General features: G+C 41.8%; 1 protein-coding gene across 3 annotated transcripts; it reads left to right on the top strand.

Moving 5' to 3' along the window:
- Positions 1-207: 207 nt before the first annotated feature.
- On the top strand, positions 208-23,521 carry LOC143654490 (zinc finger protein 248-like). Of its 3 annotated transcripts, XR_013161821.1 has the most exons (7): positions 208-612; positions 3,075-3,133; positions 7,140-7,250; positions 7,705-15,762; positions 18,295-18,419; positions 20,378-20,486; positions 20,672-20,783. XR_013161821.1 is itself a non-coding variant. In XM_077126472.1 (5 exons), the coding sequence occupies exons 2-5, from the start codon at positions 18,411-18,413 to the stop codon at positions 23,403-23,405; spliced, it is 339 nt and encodes a 112-aa protein (XP_076982587.1). In that variant the 5' UTR covers positions 14,569-15,762; positions 18,295-18,410; the 3' UTR covers positions 23,406-23,521. The 3 variants fall into 3 exon arrangements, 1 of the variants encoding a protein (XP_076982587.1); XM_077126472.1 differs by lacking the exons at positions 208-612; positions 3,075-3,133; positions 7,140-7,250 and adding an exon at positions 23,296-23,521 and having other exon boundaries at positions 14,569-15,762; positions 20,360-20,486; positions 20,727-20,819; XR_013161822.1 differs by lacking the exons at positions 7,705-15,762; positions 18,295-18,419; positions 20,378-20,486; positions 20,672-20,783 and adding an exon at positions 1,547-1,826 and having other exon boundaries at positions 217-612; positions 7,086-7,695.
- The last annotated feature ends 147 nt before the right edge of the window (positions 23,522-23,668 follow it).

The following is a 23,668-nucleotide window of genomic DNA, read 5'->3' as shown; positions in this document are numbered from 1 at the left end:
GGACAGACAACCGCGGACCGATAGCGACACCTGTTTGGCGCATCCCCACGGCTGGACGCGGAGGTCGGTGAGGAACGTAGCTTCGCACGCACAGACCCTGGAAATAGGTGTCCCTTCCCCTACCCCCCCCCCACGCGTTCCTTTGGCGCAGGCGTAGCCCCGCCCACTTCCGTAAGGACGATCCAGTTCCGGCAGCTTTGCCTATGGGCTGTGGGCTTGGACGCCGTGCCACCGGAAGTGGAGCAACCGCGGAAGTCAAACCCTGCGGCTGGCTGTCGGAAGTAGGGGGGAGGGTGTCCCACCACGAGGTGGAGCAGGGGGCGTGGGTCCCGGGAGGACTGTGGGAGCATCCGGAGCCGCGGCCCGGGGGCCTCGGACTGCGCTGTCAGTGATCGTCTTGTCAAAGGAAGGCGCGCAGTCAGAAGGCGGGGTGTGTGCTACCACCGTACCTGAGCTGGTTCCAGAAGCTCCGTGAATTGGGTAGAAGGCAGCCGATCTGCAGACCGCGTGAACATGAAAGCCTGAGATCTGGGTTCAGCGTCAAGCTCTGCCGCTGAGGGATCCTGGGCAGTTCTTAACCTACTGGCACTGTTCACTCAGCTATATGTGAAGGTATTAGTAACACCAGTGAAATGCTCCCAAGTCCCCAGAGAAATAATTATGAAGTGTATGTTTACTGAATCTTACTATGTGTCACTTGGCTTAATGGGTTTTTTTGGTGTCTCTTCACCAATAGAGGTTTCTGATTGTTTTCCTCACTGTCAAGCCTGCCTAGCAATCGAGGCTTGACTTCATAAAAGGTTGATGTAAATAGAAGCCAAGTTTACAGGGACAGTATCTTCTGAGAGTGAGCTTGGGGCTCTGAATAATGATTCCATTATCTTTGGGGAAAAACTTAAAAATTTGTGAAATATGAAGGAGGAGGCCCCAGGAATAGGAACCCCAACAGAAAAACACCCCTGTGACCTGAAATCGCTCAGGAGAGCTTCAGACCAGAGGAGAAGCTTTGAATGCCAGAAGCAGTTATTAAGCCTCCTGCCCAGAGTAAACAAGATTTGGGTGGTATTTCCTCATTTAGAAGCTGTTAAAACTGCCTTGGAAGGTTTGGACCAACTTTTGGAAGAGAGGTGAGCTGGGGCTGAAGGGAATTGGCAAGAGTGGGCTGCATAGGAAATGTTATGTAGTTGAAGGGGTCTTGGTCTGAGGGAGGAGGGATAACCTGAGAGAATTTGTCTCCAGTGTTGCCTCAACACCACCCCCACACACACTCCTTCAGTCTCCTTTTACTGTTTCCAGAGTCTTAGCTCTCCCAAACTATGCCTGTCATTGGTATCTGGAGATAGGCTGATGCAAAGAATGGTGCAGGAAAGGTTCTTCAGGGTATTTCTGCTCTATAAGAAAGAAAAAAGTTGAATTTGAAGAGATGAGTAACTTGCCAGGGTTTTATGGCTTATAGATGTCTAGGTTCCTGACTTTTAGGCCAGTGTTATCCATTTTGCCACAACTAAGTCAAAACAAGTGTCTGCTTGTTTGTTTTTTTTTTTAGATCTTCTTTGAAATACTGCAGTCAAGTTAGAAGGAACATTATTTTAAAAGATCTTGCCGTAAAGCATGTCTACAACGCTTGCTATGGATTATGTGAGCTCAAGAGGATAACACAGTGTCTCCCACTTAATGACAGTAATCTGTTATGAAAAATTGTAAATTCTGCAGGAAAATAATAGGAGTCTTTTTCATTATTTAAAATGGTGGAAATGATAATGCATCATGCATCTACTATTAACCAATTTCTTAAAGTGCAAAAAAACACAGTAAAATGCCTGTATGTAAGTAACAGACTCATATTACAATATGAAGTGTTTAAAACAAAGTTTTCGGACCTCCAGACCTTTGCTTTGTGTAGTTAACACAGCAGTCATGTTAGTGCCTGCATCCTTGGAGAGTTTTGCCCAGTTGCCACTCAGTTTTTCAGAACTTCTCATGGGATTCTTAAATTCTGTTGAGTGTATTTGGTATCAGATTCAAGACTTTCTCCCTCACATAATTTTGTCAGAAATGAATTCTAAGGGCTTAGGTGTATCTGTCTTTGCTGGGTAACAGGTTCTTTGGATCAGCATTTCGGGCTGGCCTCAGCTGGGCAGTTCTTATACTGGTGCTGCCTGGGGTCACAAGTGACTTGTCGTCTAGTGGCTTGGCTGAGGCTGATTGGTTTGAGGTGGCATCACTCACCTGTCTGGAGGTGTGTGCTGGCTGCTGGCTAGGCTATGAGTTTCTGGCATCTTTGCCTCAGGCTTCTTCACAAGGTGACTCCTCCAAGAAGGCGCGTTCCAGTGAAAAGTACGTTTGAAACCTATATTTGGATCACCTTTACTGATGTCCATTAGCCAAAGCAAGTCAATTGGCAAAGCCCAGGTTCACTGGGGTAGGAAATTCCTGCGGGCATGGATCCAGGAGGCAAGCCTCATTGCTGACTCTTACTATAACAGTCTACCACAAATAAATACACATTGTCTACATTTTTTCTATATAATTGTGAGCCAAAACTTTGTGTTTTAAGTCGCATACTTTCTGTGAACTGTAAGTGTGTAAAACAACAGGGTTTTCTGGTGGGAAAACTATTAGGGAGTTCTGCAAGGTATGCCTGTATAATAGGAAAGCAGTTAAACAGTACATCCCAAGTGTTTTTCTCTACCATCAATTTTAGTAAAGGCATAATGTTTATTCCTTTGTTGTACTGTAATATCTTTAAGCACACATCTTTAAAGTTTTCAATTTCTTATTTATATCTCGCAGCAGAGGACGTTGATTGTTCTAAATCAATAGGAAGTAATTATTTTTATTAACCCAATGATGAATTTTATGTCTGATCTTCACCCTTAATGAATTTGTGGCTGCTCCTTCAACGATGGGGTCTTTCCAGCTACTTCTCAAGTCTTAAAGGGCTATTCTCCCTTAGGGAGACTTGGTTTTTCTTTTCCAGCTAATGTGTTGAGAGTTTTTGGCAGGGAAATCTAGGAGCTGTAAGTCAGGCTAGTTCTCTCAAGTTACTTCATTCCATTCCTCTTCTCTCCTAGCTATACTTTCAGAGTCCTTTATGTGTTTCAAAGATCAACAGAAAATGAATAAATCTCAGGTGAGTTGTTTGTTTGTTCCTCATTTTGTTTTACATTATATTTTATTAACTTTATGAGAGTCTGTAAATTAAAATGGAAAAGTAGAAATAAATAGAAATCAGCATTAAGGAAATGCACATAAAGTTGGCATGTTGATTCAGGCAGGTCACATGATCTTAGGGTCATCTAAATTCATACAAATTTGTTACTGATCTTTCTGATACCATAATGAAAGGACAAGACACTATTGACCCAAAGAAGAGACCATGCTAAATTCTCATAGATGTGAAGACTTACTGGCACTGTACTTGGAAACAGTAGCTTTATTGGTCATATGGATGATATAATGAACTGTTTCTCTAACAACCCTGAAATAAATACTCTCAGTGATCTTCAGTGGAAATGATTCCCAGTGCTAAAGTAGAACTTGATTAAGTAAGTTTTCTCTGGAGTTCTTAAATAGTGTGGTTCTAGACTGCTTTTTGAAGGGCCTGCTTGATACTGGGATTAAACCTAGGCTGTATAGAAGACTGACTAGACTACAGGCCCTTAAAATAACTCCATAAATTTCTCTCAGCTACTCTGTGTATTCAGGTTGTGCAGCAGACAATTCAAAGTTATATTTCCACTGTTCACTTGCATCTTTAAAAATGTTCCTTAATATTTCACTTTTATTTAACATAAACTATGATATAAAAATTTCTTTGGAGACATTTGTGGAAGATGTGAGAAACCAATGCTGGATTCAGATTTCACATGATGAAAATAAATCAGACAGAATGAGTACATAAATATGCTTACAGTATAATTGCTACTTTAATACCCACAATAATGGATTTTTAACATATTTAGGGGACATGACGATTGGTAGGATCCTTGAGGCCACAAGAATCTGAGGCTTCAAGAGGAGCCTGATCCCTGTCAAGCAGATGCTACAATTTAAGATAGCTATGGAAGGTAGAGGGCCAACAGAAGGAGAATATATATGATGTATATATAACATGCCCTGGTAACCTTAGACTTAAAAGCTGGCTGATCTCATTTAAAAGGCAGGAGGAGGCCTCTGCTTTCTCTTAAAATACAAAGCCCCTTCCCGGAAGATGAATTCTCATCAGCCTTATCCCTTTACCAGAGGTGTGCGTAAATATAGGGGTATATTTACAGACAGAGGACTGTTAAAGTCAGACAGACTGAACTTTAGGGTATAGGTTTTCAAGATCTTGGATCAACACTGCTGTACTCAACTAAATGCGGAGTGTTGCAATGAAAGCTGTAAACAGTGCAGGAAGGGCTAGGACAAAAGACATAGGATGCTGTCTGCCTTGCTCCTCTGAGTGGGCCTGGAGGTTGAAAAAAGAGCAAAGGGAATAAATCAAAATGACCCAATTTCTTAAGCTATATCGAAAAGTTTTCTTTTGACACTTAGGAAAGCATCAAAGAATAATCTGCTGACACCTAGGTAGCTTGCTCCATATTCTATTGGATAATCAGAGAAGAATGCCACATTTATCACTAATAAAGCAAAATGCAAAAAGAGCCATGAATGAACGTAAAGCAAGAAAATAGTTTATCTAAATTTCTATCCTGTATACGAAGTGACGACTTCACATATTTGAAATTACTCCTCAGCCACACAGGGTGGTATGCTTGAAAATCAGGTATTTTGTGGTTGATAATTTGTAAAGAAGAAGAAATTACAGAAGTATTCCTTGGCAGATTTAGAGTTTTCTGAAAACAAAACTGAAATAGCAGAAGACCTTTGGCTTGGATAATCTATTAGTTCAGAGCCAAATTTCTGAAGTCAGAATGAAGAAAAAAATTGAAAGGAACAGGGAAAATGCTCATGCTTGGCATTTATGTGAAAGCCTCAGTTCCTCACCATGGCTTTGGACATGAGGCCACAGTTACTCAGTAAAAAGGATTCCTGATAAAAGCCCCATTTGCATTTTAAATCACTGTGGTTTTAGTTCAGTTCTTCTGAAGTTCACAAAAACCTAAATTAGTCAAATCCAGTGACTATTCTCTGTTCTTTGCCTTACTTGGTTCTTCTGCCATATTTGAAACTACTGACCATGACCTCCTGAAATTCTTCTCTGTTAGTTTCTACTACTACCTCTGTGTTGCTTTCTTCATTGTTTCCCCATGTTCTCATTTCTTCCATAGCTCATCCAAGTTTTCTATTTTTGTCTCTATTTTTCTCACTCTGCCGTTCTCTTAGACTGGTTCAGCTGTCTGTGATTTGAGGTTCCTTTTGAACATATTCCCAGTGTTTAGGCCTATATGTTCAACCACCTATTGAATACTTCTTGTAGTTAGCCAAAGGGCACCTAAAGCTCAACAAATGAAAACCACATCCTTCTCACTTCCTTTCATATGGTGTTACCTCCATCCAGCCAGTTACCCAAACCTCAGTAATGGTATTTCTGACTCAGATCCTTCCTCTTCTTCAGTTCTGTTCTAATCATAGCTGTTTGGGTGTCAGATCCCGCTATTTTTCTTTTTTTATTGTTTTGATTTTATTCTAATACCTGCATGCAGTGCTAATAAATGGGAGGAGACATTGGTGCTCACAAACAAATAACAGTGACTTTTTTTTACATTGGAAATATCATTTTTGGCAAACCCTGAAGGGCTTGTTTGCTGTGATGAGGTTAGATCCCTTTTAGCTGTACTACTAGCCAGCAGGAGTAGTGACAACTTTAGGAATCCAGTGAGAGAAAGTATACAGGAGTTAGTGTGACATATGTAAGCAAGGATCAAGAGAAAGATAAGCAGAGAATAAGAGCAAAAAACATAGATTAGTGTTCTCTGTCTTTTGCTAATGTAAATTTTTCATTGATTCTACCTGAAAATTTTAAACTATTTTGAAGACTATCCGGCTGTTTCAATTAATCAGTTAAAATTGGGATAAATGACTGTGTGCATCAATCATAACTATTTATGGAGTAGAACTGTGGAAATGACAGTATAATTGAATTTATAACTATAGTTTGAGATCCTAGCTAAAATAGAAAACATGTTTCATTCATCTATTTAGAACCAGTTTTAGTTTGTTAAAGCTGCCAGAATGCAATATACCAGAAACGGAACAGCTTTTAAAAGGAGAATTTATTAGGTTGCAAGTTTACAGTTCTGAGGCCATAAAAATGTCCAAATAAGGCATCCAGAGAAAGATACCTTGATTCAATAGAGGTGGATGGGTCCTGAGCATCTCTGTCAGCTAGAAAGGCACGTGGCTGGTGCCTGCTGGGGGTCTCTGGCTTCTGGACACATCTCTTAGCTGGGGAGGCACATGGCAACATCTGCTAGCTTTCTCTCATTTCATAAGGCTTTCCTGAGGACGTTTTCCTTCTGCATCTTCAAAGGTCTCTGGTTATGTGGGCTCTGTTGGCTCTTTAGCTTTTTCTAAAATGGTTTCCTCTTAAAGGACTCTAGTAAGCAAACCCGCCTTGAATGGGTGGAAACACATTGCCACAAAAACCATCTTATCAGAAGTTACCACCCACAATTGGGTGAATCATATCTCCATGGAAACACTCAAAAAGATCCCACCCAGAACTTTTAGCTATTGAGGTTGAATTCCAATGTAGGAATAGATAGGAGCGAAGGTGATTTTGTAGGTGGTCTATAAGTAATATTCTGATATTGAAGATGAACAAGATTGAAAGGGGTTGTATAGACCTACATGTCCCACTGATTCACAACAGAAATATGAATTAGTTCATGCAAGAATTACTTCAAAGATATAATTCTTGTACAAAGAGTGTTTAAGTCCAAGGTATACGGAGAAACTGCTACTGCATGCTATGAGCTGTGTTCAAAATGAAACCATCAGCACTACCACAGCAACAGCAGAGGTAAATAAATGGTGGGAGGAATAAGAGTTAAAAAGAGGTTTAGATTTCCTATTTGGTGAGGATGTGTTTATTGTTTTTCTTTATCTTGGAAACAATGAAATTATCTAAAATTGAGAATGTTGATGGACTGTGGACTTTGGGCCTTCTACATGATACCCGATGAATGCAGGTAGCTGAAGGATGCACTGACAGAGAAGCAGATTGGCAAACAATGGTGTATACTTATGAATGAAGGTTGTGCTGCTACAAAAAGGAACAAAGTCGTGAGGCATGCAACGATGTGAGTAAACATGTGGGACATTTGGTGAGATAAAATAAGTTAGAAACAAAAGAACGGCAATGGCATAGTCATCTCTGTAGAGAGCCGCTTTCCGGGTTTGGCCTAGTGGACACGCTGCAGCCTGCTCTAGAGTTCCCCCCGCCCATCGAGTGAGCCAAGATGGCGCTCACATCCTGCTTCCGCAAATGACGCACACGCCCACCAACCCTATCTTCCAATCACCTCTGTATACGTGGCACTAACCTATTGGGTTTGGGCACAGTATATAAGAGGTTACCCGGACGGGGTGGGTGGAGACGACCCACAGGGAGCCGTACCTGACGGCCGCATAGAGGTTGTTCCCCCGCGGGGTGTCTTGTCCCGCGCGGAACCTGTAACAGAGAATGCAAGCTTAACTCCAGTAAAGGTCTGTGCTTACAACTGCTACGTGTCTTGGATCTGTGTTTCTCACCAGCGCGGATTTGTCTGCGTCTCTCTGTCTCTCCTCATTGTCTCACCCGCCGGCCGGGGGCTTGACGCTGAGCGAGAAGTCGCGGACAAGTGGTGGCCCGTACGGGGAACCCTTCTGCTGCCTTTCCCCGAGCTGGTGAGGACGTGCTTCTTGAGTTCGCAGCGGACTTCCCGCGCTTGATCACCGCGAGAAGGTGAGTACTTCTTATTACGTGAGAGTTAAGGCCCGCGGGCTTTCAGGTAGCCCCGGGGACTCGGAAGAGCTCTCCGAGTGATTAAAGTACAGTGCCGACTGCAAGCATGGGGCAGTCAGGAAGTTCACCTTTGTTAGCTCCTTTAAAGACCCTTTTGAAGCAGTGGGGTATCTCGGTTAGGAAGAGTTCCCTCCTGCGGTTCTTAGACGATGTTGCTGCTTTTGCACCTTGGTTCGCCCACTCCGGGAGCCTTAGTCTGCCTTCTTGGTTAAAACTTGGTAATGACATAGAACGGGCGCGCCGGACGGGCCTTTGTATGGACCCGATCCTGGTCCCTATCTGGGAAACCGTCCGTGCTTGCCCTGAGGCGGAGAATGCTGCAGGCCTAAGTCCGTCTTCCGCCCTGCTGCAGGCACGGCACGCGCTCCAAGAAACTCAGTCAGTTTCGTCTGCGGACGGCTCCCGTAAAGGCAAGCCGCCAGAGTCTGGCGCTAGTTCAGACACCTCTGACTCAGAGTCAGATGGTGATGAGACCGAGGGTGCAGACGCGCCTCCGCTGATCGATTGGGGGAGGCCCCCTGTCTCACCCACACAGCCTTCCGCCCCACCAGCGCCTGCTGCAGGGACGCGGCGGCTTCCGGTGAATGGTTTTGGTGATCTCGCCAAAAACCCTCACCACGGGCTCCCTCTGGTGGCCGAATCAGGTAATTACAGTGGCCCTCCTTTGCGAGACCCGGAACCCCTTACAGGCTGGTCGGGGGAGGAGCAGTTACTGCCGTGCCCCCCCCCCCGAGTACACAGGCCCTCAGAACTCTTCGTCATCAGGTAACAGAGGGAGACATTTCTGGAAGTGGACCCCTTTCTCAACATTTAGACCTTTTGGCATGCTGGGTGGTTACCAACCACTTGAGCCACAGCCAGCCTCAGAAATGTACCCAGTTATTATCAATCCCCAAGGTAACAATCAGCATGAGCCATATGATTACAAAATTTTAAAGGAATTGAGGCAGGCCGTCCATCAGTATGGCCCCAATGCCCCTTTTACCCTGAATATGGTTGAAAACCTTTCCGCCCTGAATCATACACCCGCAGATATTTTTCAGCTGGCCCGTGCTTGTTTACCACAGGGCCGATATATAGATTGGAAAGCATGGTTTGAGGAGCTAGCTGAGGAACAAGCCGCAAAAAACGCAGCGGGGAGACGTGGCGGGTGGAATGCAGATATGCTATTGGGGAAAGGTGCCCACTCCCAGAATCAAACAGGGTTCCCTCAAGAAGTCTATGCCCAGATTTTCCGTTGTTTCGTAGGAGCCTGGAAAAAGCTGACAGGTGAGGGAGAGGCTCAAGCCTCACTCAGCAACATACATCAGGGCCCCACAGAACCCTTCGTGGATTTTGTAGCCAAAATGCAAACTGCGGCTGAGAGAATTTTCTCAGATCCAGGAGTGGCAGAGACTGTAGTTAAACAAATGATATTTGAGCAGTGCAACAAGGAATGTAAAGTTATCCTAACACAAAACAGAGGAAAAAACCTGACGGAATGGGTTCGGCTCTGCAGGGATGCTGGTAGCCCGTTAACTAATGCAGGTCTAGCTGCCATGCTAGCCAGCTCCTTACAAGTAGCTGCAAAGACATCCAAAGACCTAGGAACAAAGCCAAGAGGATGTTATCATTGTGGCCAGTTGGGACACATTAAGAGAAACTGTCCCAATAAAGGCCAACCACCTGCCACTCAACAGTTTGGTAGACCATATGCGGCAACCAGGCTATGTGGCCGTTGCCACAAGGGACCCCATCGCGCAGAAGACTGTAGGTCAGCCTTCAATGCGCAGGGTGTGCGCCTTTCTGGCCACCCTGAACAGGACCCAAAAAATGGGCAGAGGGGGTCCACCCTTTCGGTGGACCCCCCTGCATGCCATCCGGCGACACAACACCCGTCCAAATTCGCGCATCCCCTGGATCAGCAGGACTGGACCTCTGTGCCACCTCCAGGCTTGTACTGACCCCCTCCATGGGTGTCCAGTTGATAGGGACCTCCTTTAAAGGGCCCTTACCAACGAAGACTGTTGGGCTCATATTAGGGAGAGCATCCACAGCCCTGAAAGGACTAACAGTTATACCAGGCATTGTAGATTCGGATTTCACAGGCTTTGCCCAGGTTATGGTTCAGTCTCAGCAAGGCGGAGGAAACCATTAGAGGAATAGGCCACGGCCTGTCCCCGAAGGCTCAACTGTCTGTAGCCTTATTTACATATAATTTTTTAAATGAAAATTCACTAGGAATGACACCTGCTCTTCAGCATACTACTCCGAGTCCTCCACATAGAGGTCTAGTCCGTTGGAAGGATGTCCTGTCAGGACAATGGCAAGGCCCTGACCCAGTGCTCAGCTGGGCCAGAGGCTCTGTTTGTGTTTTTCCCCAGGAGCCAGGACGTCAACCAGTGTGGGTTCCGGAAAGACTGGTGAGAACCGTGACGTCGCCCGAGGACGCCAAGGAACTGTTGCCCAGAAAATTGATAAGCCTCCAACCAGAGCCACCAGATCCGGTCTCCAACTCTGCTGATGACGGCGGCGACTGACGAGATAGCAACGAAAGCGCCGGTCACCCTTCGATTGTTTAGAAGGGGGACCAGTTTTAATTACCCCCGTTGCCTTCGACCTTTCCAAACTGGGCGAGACTGTACAAAGTCTGTGGAACCGAGTCACCTCTTGGTTCTCTTGGCCCAATTTGACTACTTGGATTCTCGTAGCAGTGGGACTCTTAGTAACTCTGTTCATTGTTAAATGTTTGTTAGAACGCTTGTTCCAGACGCAGCAACAGCTACGCGTCACCACTATGTTGGCTATGTCACTTGCCCCTGATGCCCCTGGCGACACCCGCACCGTAGCCCTGTCCTCCCCCCCACTGCGTGGCCCGTCACGGCCACTCAGGGCGGGACGCTCGAAAGCAAGGTCAGCGGCAAGGCCCATGGCTGTGTCCCGGGTGTAAAAGGCGGCACCAGAAGTCATAATTTTTGTCTAAAGGATGATCTCTAAGGCAGAGTCACGGTCCTGGCCAGACTAGACTCCGGCCATTGCACAGAGACATCTAGTGACACTCTCGACTCTGGTTGCCGCTCTCCTGAGCCCCGCTTAGCCCAGTTGCGAGGCAAAGCACTGCAGGGAGAGTCACGTGGTTTCCAGTTCACGGGCTCTCTGGTCTCTATATGAGGAGGCATTCTGGTCGGTGCCAGAGGCTCCGTCGTGTGATGACGCGAGCCTAGTCCAGACTCCCCAAAGCACCAAACTATGTTGTGAGCCACTCAGGCCCACGGGAGCACCATCATCAATAGAGACACTGGGTACAAGAATACGGTCTACGGACCATGCCTCTTATAAAAACAAAAAGGGGGAGATGTAGAGAGCCGCTTTCCGGGTTTGGCCTAGTGGACACGCTGCAGCCTGCTCTAGAGTTCCCCCCGCCCATCGAGTGAGCCAAGATGGCGCTCACATCCTGCTTCCGCAAATGACGCACACGCCCACCAACCCTATCTTCCAATCACCTCTGTATACGTGGCACTAACCTATTGGGTTTGGGCACAGTATATAAGAGGTTACCCGGACGGGGTGGGTGGAGACGACCCACAGGGAGCCGTACCTGACGGCCGCATAGAGGTTGTTCCCCTGCGGGGTATCTTGTCCCGCGCGGAACCTGTAACAGAGAATGCAAGCTTAACTCCAGTAAAGGTCTGTGCTTACAACTGCTACGTGTCTTGGATCTGTGTTTCTCACCAGCGCGGATTTGTCTGCGTCTCTCTGTCTCTCCTCATTGTCTCACCCGCCGGCCGGGGGCTTGACGCTGAGCGAGAAGTCGCGGACACATCTCTAGAAAATGCTTATAAGAAAACGGGGCCTAGATTGTAAGCTTTTAGAGCAGACACATTAAGACCAGAGAGGTGATCATTATTTCTGTATTTTGAGAGGCTATTTCATATATATATAACCTGATATTTAGAGATAGGAAAGAAGCGAACAAGTTGGGGTTAAAGTAATTCAAAACATAGGGGTAAGGAAAACAGTGTCTGTATTTTAGAACCACTCTTACTCTTTGAGACCCATGAAAGAAAGGTTTATTTGATCTGAAACCGAAATTTTCTGTAGTGCATAATCTAATTCAACCTGTCTCTATAGCTCATTTGAACAATTGAAACACTGGAAGCACAGAATAAGAAAGAGGTCCTTTAATCCTGTATAGATTATTGTAATGCCTGGAAACATCCTAGAGTATATTAAGCAGATAATCAAAAAGTATTGGCAAAGTCTCCTGAGGGAGGAGAGAAAGAATATGGAACTATTAAACCTTACCATCAGGGAATCCCTTGATACTGTGCGAAATGTTACAGACACCCAAACCAATAGACCATGCCCTCGATCATGAGGCTTGCTCTTATGAAGCTTATGTAGGTAGCAGAGAAGCTTAGACTACCTATAGACATGTCTAAGAGTTACTTCTGGAGGACCTCTTTTGTTGCTTACATGTGCCTCAGTCTCTCTAAGCTCAACTCTGCAAGTGAAATCATTGCCCTTCCCCCTACATGAGACATGACATCCAGGAGGAAAGTCTCCCTGGCACCACAGAATCAACAATTCTATCCTGACCAAAAGGGGGAAAAGTATAATTTAAAGTTATCAGTGGCAGAGAGATTTCAGATAGAGTCAAGAGGCTACTCTGGGGGTTGCTCTTATGCAAGCTTCAGGTAGATCTTGCTACTTACCATAACCTGCCAACCCCCAACCAGGGCCATTCCAGCCAATCCTAAAGAACACCTAGGGCGGTATATAAGATTCCACAAGGGTTCCATGCACTAGAGTAAGTTTACAGAAACCTACAACCTCCAGATGGGTGCCTGGTCCAGATAAATCCTGAAACCTAGCCCAGCCTCTCCAGAGCATCAGATAGTTCCATCTCCCTACCCCATATTAGTGACAGACCCTTCCAATATCAAAAATTTAGAATTGCCATAGGCCAAACAATCCTAAAGAGAGGGAAGGAAAGATGAAAGGTGATGGTGGAGTTAAACAGAGAAGATAGAATTTAACAAATGAATATGAATGCTGAATCATTAAATTGATATCTGTTTTAGTCTCTAGTATTTTAGAGCAGCTAGAGGTAAAAACCTAAAATTATGGAATTGTAACCCATGTCAAACTCTGAAATATGCTCTACAAGTAATTGTGGTGCTGTGCTTTGAAATTTATAGCTTTTTCTGTATATATGTTATTTTTCACAAAAAGAGAAGGAAAAAAAGTCAATTGTGATGATAAAAAAATATTTAAGCCCTCTTGCCTCCTATATTCTGAAGCAGCTAGAAGGAAAAATCTGAGAGGATTGTATGGTTGCCCATGGCAAACTCTGGGATCTGTCCCTCTAACCACTTGTTAAAGAGTGTTTTGAAAACCATTGCTTTTTTATTTCTTTGCTTTGTATATATATTATACTCTGCAATAGAAAAAGTTAAAAAAAAAAAAAAAAAAGATCCCATCCAGCAATACTGAATGAGTTTTAAAGAGCTTGTCATGTCTGTGGTCCATGGCAGTCTCAAACTGGCACAGAATCTAATAATCTAAACCTAAATGCACCATGTTGCAAATTAAGGTACTGCTATTGTCTCTAATGACTTTAGCAGTGTTCAATTATCTGATATTGCATAACAGAGAACTGTAAAACTTAGTGACTTAAACAGCAGTTTTTTACTGGACAGGGTACACTGGGTTGGCATGTCTGCCTCACAGTGTCTGTGGTCTTGGTTGAAAGGACGCAAATGACTCAGGACAGTCATTGAGCAGGCATCCTGCCTGCTTGGTCTTCCTCACAGCCTGGCAGTCTCAGTCTGGGACTTCTTACATGGTGTCTGTCTTCTCCCAGTGTGAATATCCAAGAGATACTGATCTGTAATTTTTCCTTTCTTATAAGGGTAATGCTGGCCTCAAAGAATGAGTTAGGAAGTGTTCCCTCCTCTTCTGTTTCTTGAAAGAGTTTGAGAAGGCTTGGTGATAAGTACTCTTTAAATGTTTGATAGAATTCAGTATTGAAATCATCAGACCCCGGACTTTGTTGAGAGGTTTTAGTTTACTGGCTCAATCTCTTTGTTCATTATAGGTCTGTTGAGATTTCTTGCTTTAGATTAGGTAATTTATATATTTCTAGGAATTTGTCCATTTCGTCCAGGTTTTTTAGTCTGTTGGCTTATAATTTTTCATGTTACCCTTTCTTATAAGACCTTTTTTTTTTCTATAAGGGTGGTAGAAATGACCCCACTTCCATCCTGATTTTAGTTGTGTCCTCCCTCTCTTTTACTTTCTCAGTCTGCCTAAAGATTTATCGATTTTATTGATCTTTTCAAAGAACCAACTTCTGTTTTTTTTGAGTCCCTCTATTGTTTTTCTGTTCTCTATCACATTTATGTTCATCCTGGTCATTACTGTTTCTTTCCTTTTCTAACTTTGCATTTATTTTGCTCTTGTTCTAATTTCTTTACATGTAAAGTTAGGTTATTTATTTGTAATCATCTTCTTTTGTAATGTAGGCATTTACAGTTATAAATTTCTCTCTAGGCTGCTTTCTCTGTATCCCATAAGTTTTGATATATTGTATTTTCCTTTTCATTTATTACAAGATATTTCCTAGCTTTATTCCATTGTGGTCCTAGAAGATACTTTGTATGATTTCATTACTTTTTAAATGTATTAAGATTTTGTTTGTGACCTAGCATATGGTGTATCCTGGAAGATGATCCATATACACTTGAGAAGAATATGGGTAGAGTGTTCTGTAAATGGCTAATAGTGTTGATCAGGTCCTGTATTTCCTCACTGATTTTCTATTTAGATATTCTATCATTTATTGAAAATGGTGTATTGAAGTCTCCAACTATTATTATAGAACTATCTGTTTTTCCCTTCAGTCTATAAATATTTGCTTCATGTATTTTGGGGCTCTCTTGGTGCATATTTGTATATGGCTGTTGTATCTTCTTGCTAGACAATTTACACAGTGGTTTGAGGTCCCTCATATCACCAATTTTGTCACTGCATCTCCTTGTGACTTCCATAAACTCTGCTGTTTTTTCTAACCCCTGGAGTTTCCCGCAGGGGAAAGTTCAAAAGCTGAGATTCTGTGCAGGAAAATACTACAGTGAAAGGAGAGTAGCAATAGAGTTGGCAAGTGCTGGCTTGATCTGGGGTGCATTTGGAAAGCAGATCAGTTAGAATGAAAGTGCTTATTTGGTTATTGCCTCACAGAAAAAGCTGTTGTAAAACTTTTAGATTTTTTTCAAATCTTTTAAGAGGGAAAATATATTGTAGTATAATTTCAACTTGTTTTACTCTTATTTTGAGTGTTTGAGCATCTTTTCGGAGTTTTAAAAACTTTATATTCTGGAGGTAGAGGGTGAAATGCCCATGTCCTTTGCTTGTTCATCTATTTCGTTGCTGATTCTTTTTTCTTTTTTTTTATTATTAGGAAGAGAAGCTATTTGTGAAGTGACTAGTTATTATTATTTTAATTTTGCTTTGGAATTGTTTATTTTTATTTTAAGAAGAAGCTTTGATATGTATGCATTCATATTTCTTGTTATGTACTTGTATGACTTCTGAATTTTGAGTTTCAATTAGCAGTGGATTTCCTACTCCAGCATTACAAAGACATCAGTCTACTCTCACAATCAAATTTTTTTATGCACTTAGAATTTGTCCTGGTCTTTGCTGTGAAATATGAATCTATTTTTAACTTCATGCTGGATATCTAGTTATTTCAATACCATTAATTGAAAAGTCCATTCTTTCATCCATAGGTTTGAGGTGCTACCTTTATCCGCTACAAAATCTCTGTGAGTATTTTGGTTTATGGTTCCAATTTCTATATCCATCCATTGTTTTCTCTCTCTCTCTCTCTCTTGCTTGCTTGTTCTTGCTCTTGTAATGGATGTATGAGGACCTCAGTTTCATTGCTGATGCTTTATAGGAGGTTTAAATATCCACTGTACTGGTCCTCTGACTATTCCTTCCTCTCTTTTGGGGATTTCGTGTCCTCCCACATGTACTTCAAGCTTACCCCCTCCCCAGAAAGACAGCTTTAAGATTCCATCTTGTCTTTACTTTGTTCTCAAAGTCCAACATCTCTCATTGATGCCAGGAATTTATTTCACATCCAGATGATTACTTTTGATTTAGAGACCTGTCAAGTAAAACAAGCCAAACTGCCTTCTCTGTACCCAACATGCAAGGTGGTGTACTGGTTTGAAAGGATTTATGTACCCTAGAAAAGCCATGTTTTAATCGTAATCAATCTTGTGGGAGTAGTGGTTTCTTCTAATCGCTTTTTAGTACTATAGGTAGGAAACTTGATTAAGTTATCTCCATGGAGATGTGGCTCAATCAGTTGTGGGTATTAAACTTGATTAGATGGAGACATGTCTCAATCCATTCTATGAGGGTCTTGATTAGTTTACTGGAATCCTATAAAAGAGGAGACATTTTGGAGAGAGTCCCTTTTGAGAATGAGGAGAGAGTTGCAGAACCACAACAGAAGAATGAGAGGACCACAGAGTCTGCCACCCAGTGACCTTCGGAGATGAAGAAGGAAAACACCTCCCAGGAAGCTTCATGAAGGCAAGAGGCCTGGAGAGGAAGCTAGTAGACATTGCCATGTTCACCATGTGCCTTTCCAGTGGAGAGAGAAACCCTGAACTTGACCTTCTTGAACCAAGGTATCTTTCCCTGATACCTTAGGTTGGACATTTGTATAGCCTTGCTTTAACTGGGACATTTTCATGGAATTAGAACTGTAAACTTGCAGCTTATTAAATTCCCCCTTTTTAAAAGACATTCCATTTCTGGTATATTGCATTCCAGTAGCTAGCAGACTAGAACAGTTGGAGCGTGGGCAGAGTGGGGAGGCCCACTGAAGTCGTGGGGAGCTATTGCACCGGGCCTGGAGTGAGAAACCTTTCCTAACGAGGCCCAGATTCTGCACCCTGGCAACCCCTACCCCATCGCTGTCCATGGTGCCTTCCTCTGTCTTCTGGAAGGTCCTTCCTTTTCTGTTACTTTCTTTGGCCTCATTTGATGAAGGTCTTTCAGATGAAGTCTTTTTTTTTAGAGCTGGGCAGCAGTTCTGCTTTTTGCCTATAACCTCAAATGATCTCTTTAAGTCTTAAACTGCCAGCATTTTCTAGGTCAGTTTGGTTGTGGGTGTTTGTTTGTTTTGGACAATTTAACTCTCATAGGCATAGTCCAATTTATATCTTTATGATTCCAACTGCTTCAGATTATTTTTGAGATATGCATTTTTATTTGTGTGTTTTTTGTTTTAGTTGGATTTTTTAGCCTATAAGGTTTCCTAAGTAGCAACTCATAACTTATTCTCTTCACTGAGAAACCAACTTAATCCATTTGTAGGTTTTAACAGCGGCTGTGATGGTCATGCCCTTAAATGGTAATTTGCCATGAAGTTCACTCTTAGCCAGTCTTTGACTCTCAAAGCATTTCTCATAATATTTTTTTTCTTTAAGAATTGGAAGAGGCAACTTTTAAAATCTTATATAGCAAAAGGTAAAATTAGAAAAGCTTTGAAAGTTTTCCAGTCTTTCAAGATCCCATATTTCTAGTATTTCCATAGTCCCTTTTATTTGTGCATGCAAACCTGCTCTTTTTTTCCTCTCAGCTCATCAGTTCTCTAAGATACTCCTATCAAATGCATGAATAGTATCTGGGATACACTACTAACATTCAGTTCTTCGACCTCTATTCCTAAAATTTAAGCCAAAAAGATAATAATATTTGAGTTTGAAGTTATTATAGGTGATGAATATATAACTCTGTGATTATACTGAGAGCCACTGATTGTTCACTTTGGTTGGACTGTATCATGTGTGAATAAAGCTGAAAAGTGATCATAGATAGCACCAGCACCAAAATTTACTTATACTGCCTATTGTTAGGGTTCATGCTGTTTATTGTGTTAAAGTACCAATTTATTTACCAGTTAAGCCAAAAAAGATTTTTATCTACCTTACATTCCTGTCCCAAAATGATAGGTCAGCTTTGGCTTTGCTCCTCTCAGCTCCACTAAGATTCCCACAGAGGTGACCATTTTTTCTCTGTAACATTGTTGGTCCTTATGGCAGAGGAAAAAGATAACATGGCTCCTAAACCTGCTTAGAAGGGACATGTCTCACTTCCATTCATATGTCATTGACCAAACCAAGACAAATGTGGATTATAAATTATTTACATGAGTTCATCAGGAAGGGGATATAGAATCAGCCTGGAGAGAAAGACCCCCACAAAGGGGCACTGAATATAGATGAACAGAAATATAATCAACCACACCATGTCTATTTTGCTTGTATTTTCCACAGGAACTTCTGAATCAGCTTGTCTGTATATCTGAGAACATGTTCCATTAGCATAATGTTTAATTAGTTTACTGACTTAAGGAGAATTGATATCTCTGTGACATGGAATCTTCCCATCCATGAACATGGTATGTTTTTCCATTTGTTTTGCTCTTGTGTCCTTCAGGGTCTCTTTAGTCTGGTCTGGTTTTGTACATTCTTGTTAAATGTATTTCTGGGTATTTTATCTTTCTATTGTTTTTGTATGAGGGCTGTACAGATGCAGACCCTTGATTTTATTTATCCTTTTTATAGTCTGCTAATTTACTGATTTTTCATATTTGAAGCAGTTTTTAGGTGATTCTCTTGGATTTTCTAGTGGTGATTACATCACATAAAATCATGATCATTTTAACTTTTGTCTCTTTTTGATGCACTTACCGCTACCAGCTTGTACATTGTTAAATAATAGTGGCAATGGGACATCCTTATCACCCGCTGTTTCCCCATAAAGCATGATGCTAACTTTTGTCCTAAAATATATACATTTTATCACATTAAGGAAGAATACACTGAGTTCTGTTTTATTGAGCTCTTTTATTACAAATGGGAAGGTATTTTTCAAGATACCTTCTCAGTGTCTATGTGGATGATGTTGGATTTTTCTCTGTAGAACTGTGACTATGAATTATAATAATATATTTCTTAATATTAAGTTTTCCTTTATTCCTAGAATAAACTCAGAAAATTCCTTCTCAGTCAACATGGTTTATTTCTTTTCCTTCTATCAGTAAATATTAGTGTTTCCTCAGATTCTGTATTTGTTACTTTTCTCCTCTCAATCTTTTAGCATCTCTTTGGCATTTCATTGCTTTGGCTACCACTGAAATACTGATGCTTCCCAAGTGTTTATCTTCAGCTTAGAGCTCTCTTCTGAGCTCTAGGATCATATAGTCTCCTGCCTGTTGGACATCCCCAGACATTGGGTCACAGATACTCAAACAGTACACACCCAAGATCCATCTCAATTCTTCCTTTCATATTTGTCATCTCTTTTTCCCAATTTCAGTTTACAGCTCCATTATCTACTCAGCTGCCCATGTGGACACCTGGAAGTAAAAGTCCCCTCTCACCCCCTGCACAGCAGATTAGGACCAAGTTCTGCTATTGCTTTCATTTATTTGTATTTGTTTGTTTGTTAGGATTAACTCCCTATTCTGCATTCTTACTGCTCTGTTACTTTAATACCTCCCTGGTTTCTTCCCCTCCAATTCTCCCTTCAACTGCTCTCCATTCCCCTTTCAGAGAATGAGCATTCACATGCAGATCTTTACATCTGTGATTTCCGAAGTGGAAGATACTCACCCTGAGCTGAATACAAGCAGTCTGTTGGGATGTGGGGAGAAAATAGTAGGAAATCTGTGTACATAATTTTAATTTATAATAAGAATGAGTATATAAAAAATGTTATTGTTGAGATAAATTGTTTAATGTAGAAATGCAGGATTCTTCCATTAGCAGTTTCTTGAATACCTACACTGCCTGCTGCTGGGCTGTCGTGGCTCCTTTAGCTGGTTGTGTACTTCATATCTTTGTGGGTTGATTTAAGCTGTCACCTCATATTTGTGAGAACTCATTCCTGTTGAAGGCATAAATGTCTTTGGCTCTTCACTGAAGTGTAGCTTGATAATACAAAATAGAACTATCTTTTTCCTTCTTTGTAAACCTTGAACATGTTTCTTATTTAGTTTCTCTAACACATTTTTGCAGGTATGTATTTATGTTTATGTCTCCATACCAGGCTATAAGCTCTCTGTAGGAGCAGAATTTTATTTACCATTTTATTCCTATCACTGAGGACAGATATGTAAGGGAAACTTAATAATATTTTTAGGATTTAATAAATTGTTAGGGAGGCAGGATATTTTTATGGCTTCTCTTTCTCCCTCAATACAGATTGTAAAGGAAGGTATGTAGTAAGTATTTTACAAAAGATATACATACCCGCATACACAGAATGAGATCCCATATGTCATGTTCTTGTGACCCAGTATCAATGAATGAATTAAGGAGGAATGTGCCATTACAGGGATCTCTGTCTTTTGAGGATGTAGCTGTGGGCTTCACCCAGGAGGAGTGGCAGTGCCTGGACCTTGCTCAGAGGACCTTGTACAGGGATGTGATGCTGGAGAACTACAGCAGCCTGCTCTCCCTGGGTGAGCGGAACTTCCCCAGTAACTCCCAGGGGCCAGCATCTGTTTTCTTCATTAATAAGTATATAGACCATTTACAAAGTTTAATATTGTTTAAGTTTGAGATTCTGTTCTAAAAAGAATGTACCCTCTCTCAAATTGGCTTCTTCATTACAAGCTTCTAAAGCTGTGCTGTTGTTTTTCTTCAGAGGCCCTGAAACTGAAGCATTTTGGCACAATCCCTATATTGTTTCCCACCAACAGGGCATTGCATTCCCAAACCTGAGGTGATCTTCAACTTGGAGCAAGGACAAGAGCCCTGGACATTAGAAGGACTCTCCAGCCAGTGCCTCCCAGGTCTGTCTGTGCATACTGGGTGAGGGGACAGCAGGGGAAATTAGATCTTGAGGACAATTCAGCTTTGAGGACCTTTTTCAGCAAATTTTGTCTTTAGGCACCATACCTGAGCACAGCTAGTCTACTTGCATCAGACACATGCTTAATGCAGTCTCCCAAGATTGCTTTCATGTAAGAGCTCATTCTCTTTTTTCCAACTGAATATTTTCTTAGATTTATCCCAAATCCAATCCCCACCTGCCTTTTCTTAGACTTTTTCCTTGGTTAGTCTCTTTCTCTAGATGCTCAGTTGTCTACCTTTCATCTGTTGTCATGGGCTCTTTCCTTTCTGGCATTTATTTGTATATTCATACATATGTTAAATGGGCAGCTTTTAGGTGCTGGTCATTTCATAGTTGTGGAGATACCAGCACTGATCAAATAATGCCCCTCCTTTCGTATACCTTATGTTCCATTGAAAGAGAAGCAAGAACAAATTTGTAATATGTTAAATCATATGATAAGAACACTTTACCAGGGTAAGGGAGGAAGAAAAATTAGGAAGGGTGTTTAGAGAATGTAGTTTTAGAGGGATTTTTTTAAGTGTTTACTTTGGGACAGTTTTAAGTTTAAAATTATAATTTCCAAAATTTAATATGTTCTGTGTAGTTAGATACAGAATCTGTAGTTAAGGGTGGACATCAGAATTAAAGTTGCAAATTTGAACATGATTAGCTTAATGATGGTCTTTAAAGGTACACAAAGTAGGGAGGCCTGTAGGGAATTGTTAAGAAAGTGAGAGAAGAGGCTGAGCTTTGGGGCAGCACAGCATTCCAACATCATGAAGCAGAGGAAGATCCAGCAAAGGAGTGTGGAAAGAGGCAGACTGAGGTAGAAGGTGAACTAAGAAATCACAGTCTTCCTATGGCCAAAGGAACCAAGAGTTTCAAGAAGGCAGCCAGACTTATGATTTCAAGGTGGAGTATAAAGTCAGCATTTTTCCCTTTTTCTTTGTGGAATCATTCTAAAACAAAGAGAATAAGAAACATACAGGGGATTCCATTTTCAATGAAGTGAGGAGACTGCTGTATTTGTCAGGGTTCTTCAGAGAAAGAGAACTGATTTAGGAAATGTAGGATTTGATGGTAAACCCAGGCTGGAAGATGATCAACTAAGAGAATCAGAGGAGAAATTGCCCCCAGCAGGGAACAGCAAACACACCACATGGCAAGGCTGATTTTCCACTCGTGAGATGTTTGTGCACCCTTGTGTTCTAGTTTGCTAGCTGCCAGAATGTGATATATGCCAGAAAAAGAATGGCTTTTATAAGGGGAAATTTAGTAAGTTGCAAGTTTACAGTTCTCAGCCCATGAAAATGTCCCAGTTAAAGCAAGGCTATAAAAATGTCCAATCAGGGAACGATACCTTGTTCAAGAAGGCTGATGAAGTTCAGGGTTTCTCTCTCAACTGGAAGGGCACATGCTGAATGTGGTGATGTCTGCCAACTTTCTCTCCAGCCTTGTTTCATGAAGCTCCCCTGGGGATGTATTCCTTATTACTTTCCAAGAGTCTGTGGCTATGTGGGCTCTTGTGGTTGTTGTGACTCTGCTCTGTTGCTCTCACTCTCTCTCCAAAATGCTTCCTCTTTTAAAGGATTCCAGTATTAATGAAGACACCCCCCCTGGAATGGGTGGAGTCATATAACCCTCTAATCCAAAGTTAACACCCATAATTGGGTGGGTCACAGCTCCGTGGAGATAACCTAATCAAGTTTCCAATCTATAGTACTGAATAGGGATCAAAAAGAAAAGTCTTCCTCCACAAGACTGGATTAGGATTAAAGCATGGCTTTTCTAGGGTACGTAAATCCTTTCAAACCAGCACACCTTGCTTCACAGCTCGATTTGAAGCTGGGGTTATAAGACGGTCCCTGTAAAGAAAAGAGAATATTGGTACTTTCTCAAATGTAATTTGGTATTGAAGGAAAAACAGAAAAGATCCTGGACACAAGTTTACTAGTAAAGATCCCACCTTAGTTATTGAGGGATGACAAGAACACTCTGTGGGTTCTGCTCTGTTGCTCTAGATTAGTGATAGTGCCTCTGGCATTTCCCCCTGAACACCCTTGTCTACTAATTTCCTTATTACTCTGTTTATTGTTTGTTATTCTTTTTTTGGCTCCCCTCATTTTCTGCATGTTTCTCTGTCCCTGGATGAGTCACCTTTCCATAAATTTGGTGTCTTCAGTTTGTTGTTTTGAAGGTTATAGTTGTAGAGTGCTAAAAAAATTGCACATGTGGGCATTTATAGTTTCTCCTCCCTTTTTTCATTTCTGTTTGGTCTAAGGGTAAAAAACAAAAACAGGCTCTTAGGATTGTTTTCATTTTGTGAGACTGTGACTGAAACTAAAAAGGCAACCTCAGAAATACCTGTACTAAATCCCATTCTATGTGAAACAGATGTGGTTCATAGATGTGAAAATTTTTTCTCATTTTAGATGTCCAGAAAATAGATGACCTGATGGAGAGGAGTTGGGAAAATCAAGACAAACATTTTTGTCAAGTTGTAATCATCAACAAAAAAAATCAACTGAGAAAGTTGAATTAGGAAAAATGTTTAATTTGAGCACAACCCTTTTTCCTTTAAGAAAAGTAACCTGTGGAATGAGTTCAAACTATATTTCAAAATTTATTATAAGTAATGGAAACTATTCAGGCATTAGGCCTGAGAAGTTCAGTGGATGTCAGAACTTGCTTCTCCCTGTTAATCCCAATCACATGCATGCAGAAGAGAAACCTTATGACTTTACTCTAATTGGGAAATCCCTCAGACAGAGTGAATGTTTTATTCATCATCAGAATATTCAAACT

This window comes from Tamandua tetradactyla, chromosome 13, assembly GCF_023851605.1.
Source record: "Tamandua tetradactyla isolate mTamTet1 chromosome 13, mTamTet1.pri, whole genome shotgun sequence".
NCBI lineage: Eukaryota > Metazoa > Chordata > Mammalia > Pilosa > Myrmecophagidae > Tamandua > Tamandua tetradactyla.
Note: the sequence above shows the minus strand (reverse complement) of the source record. Positions and strands in the feature narration are given on the sequence as shown.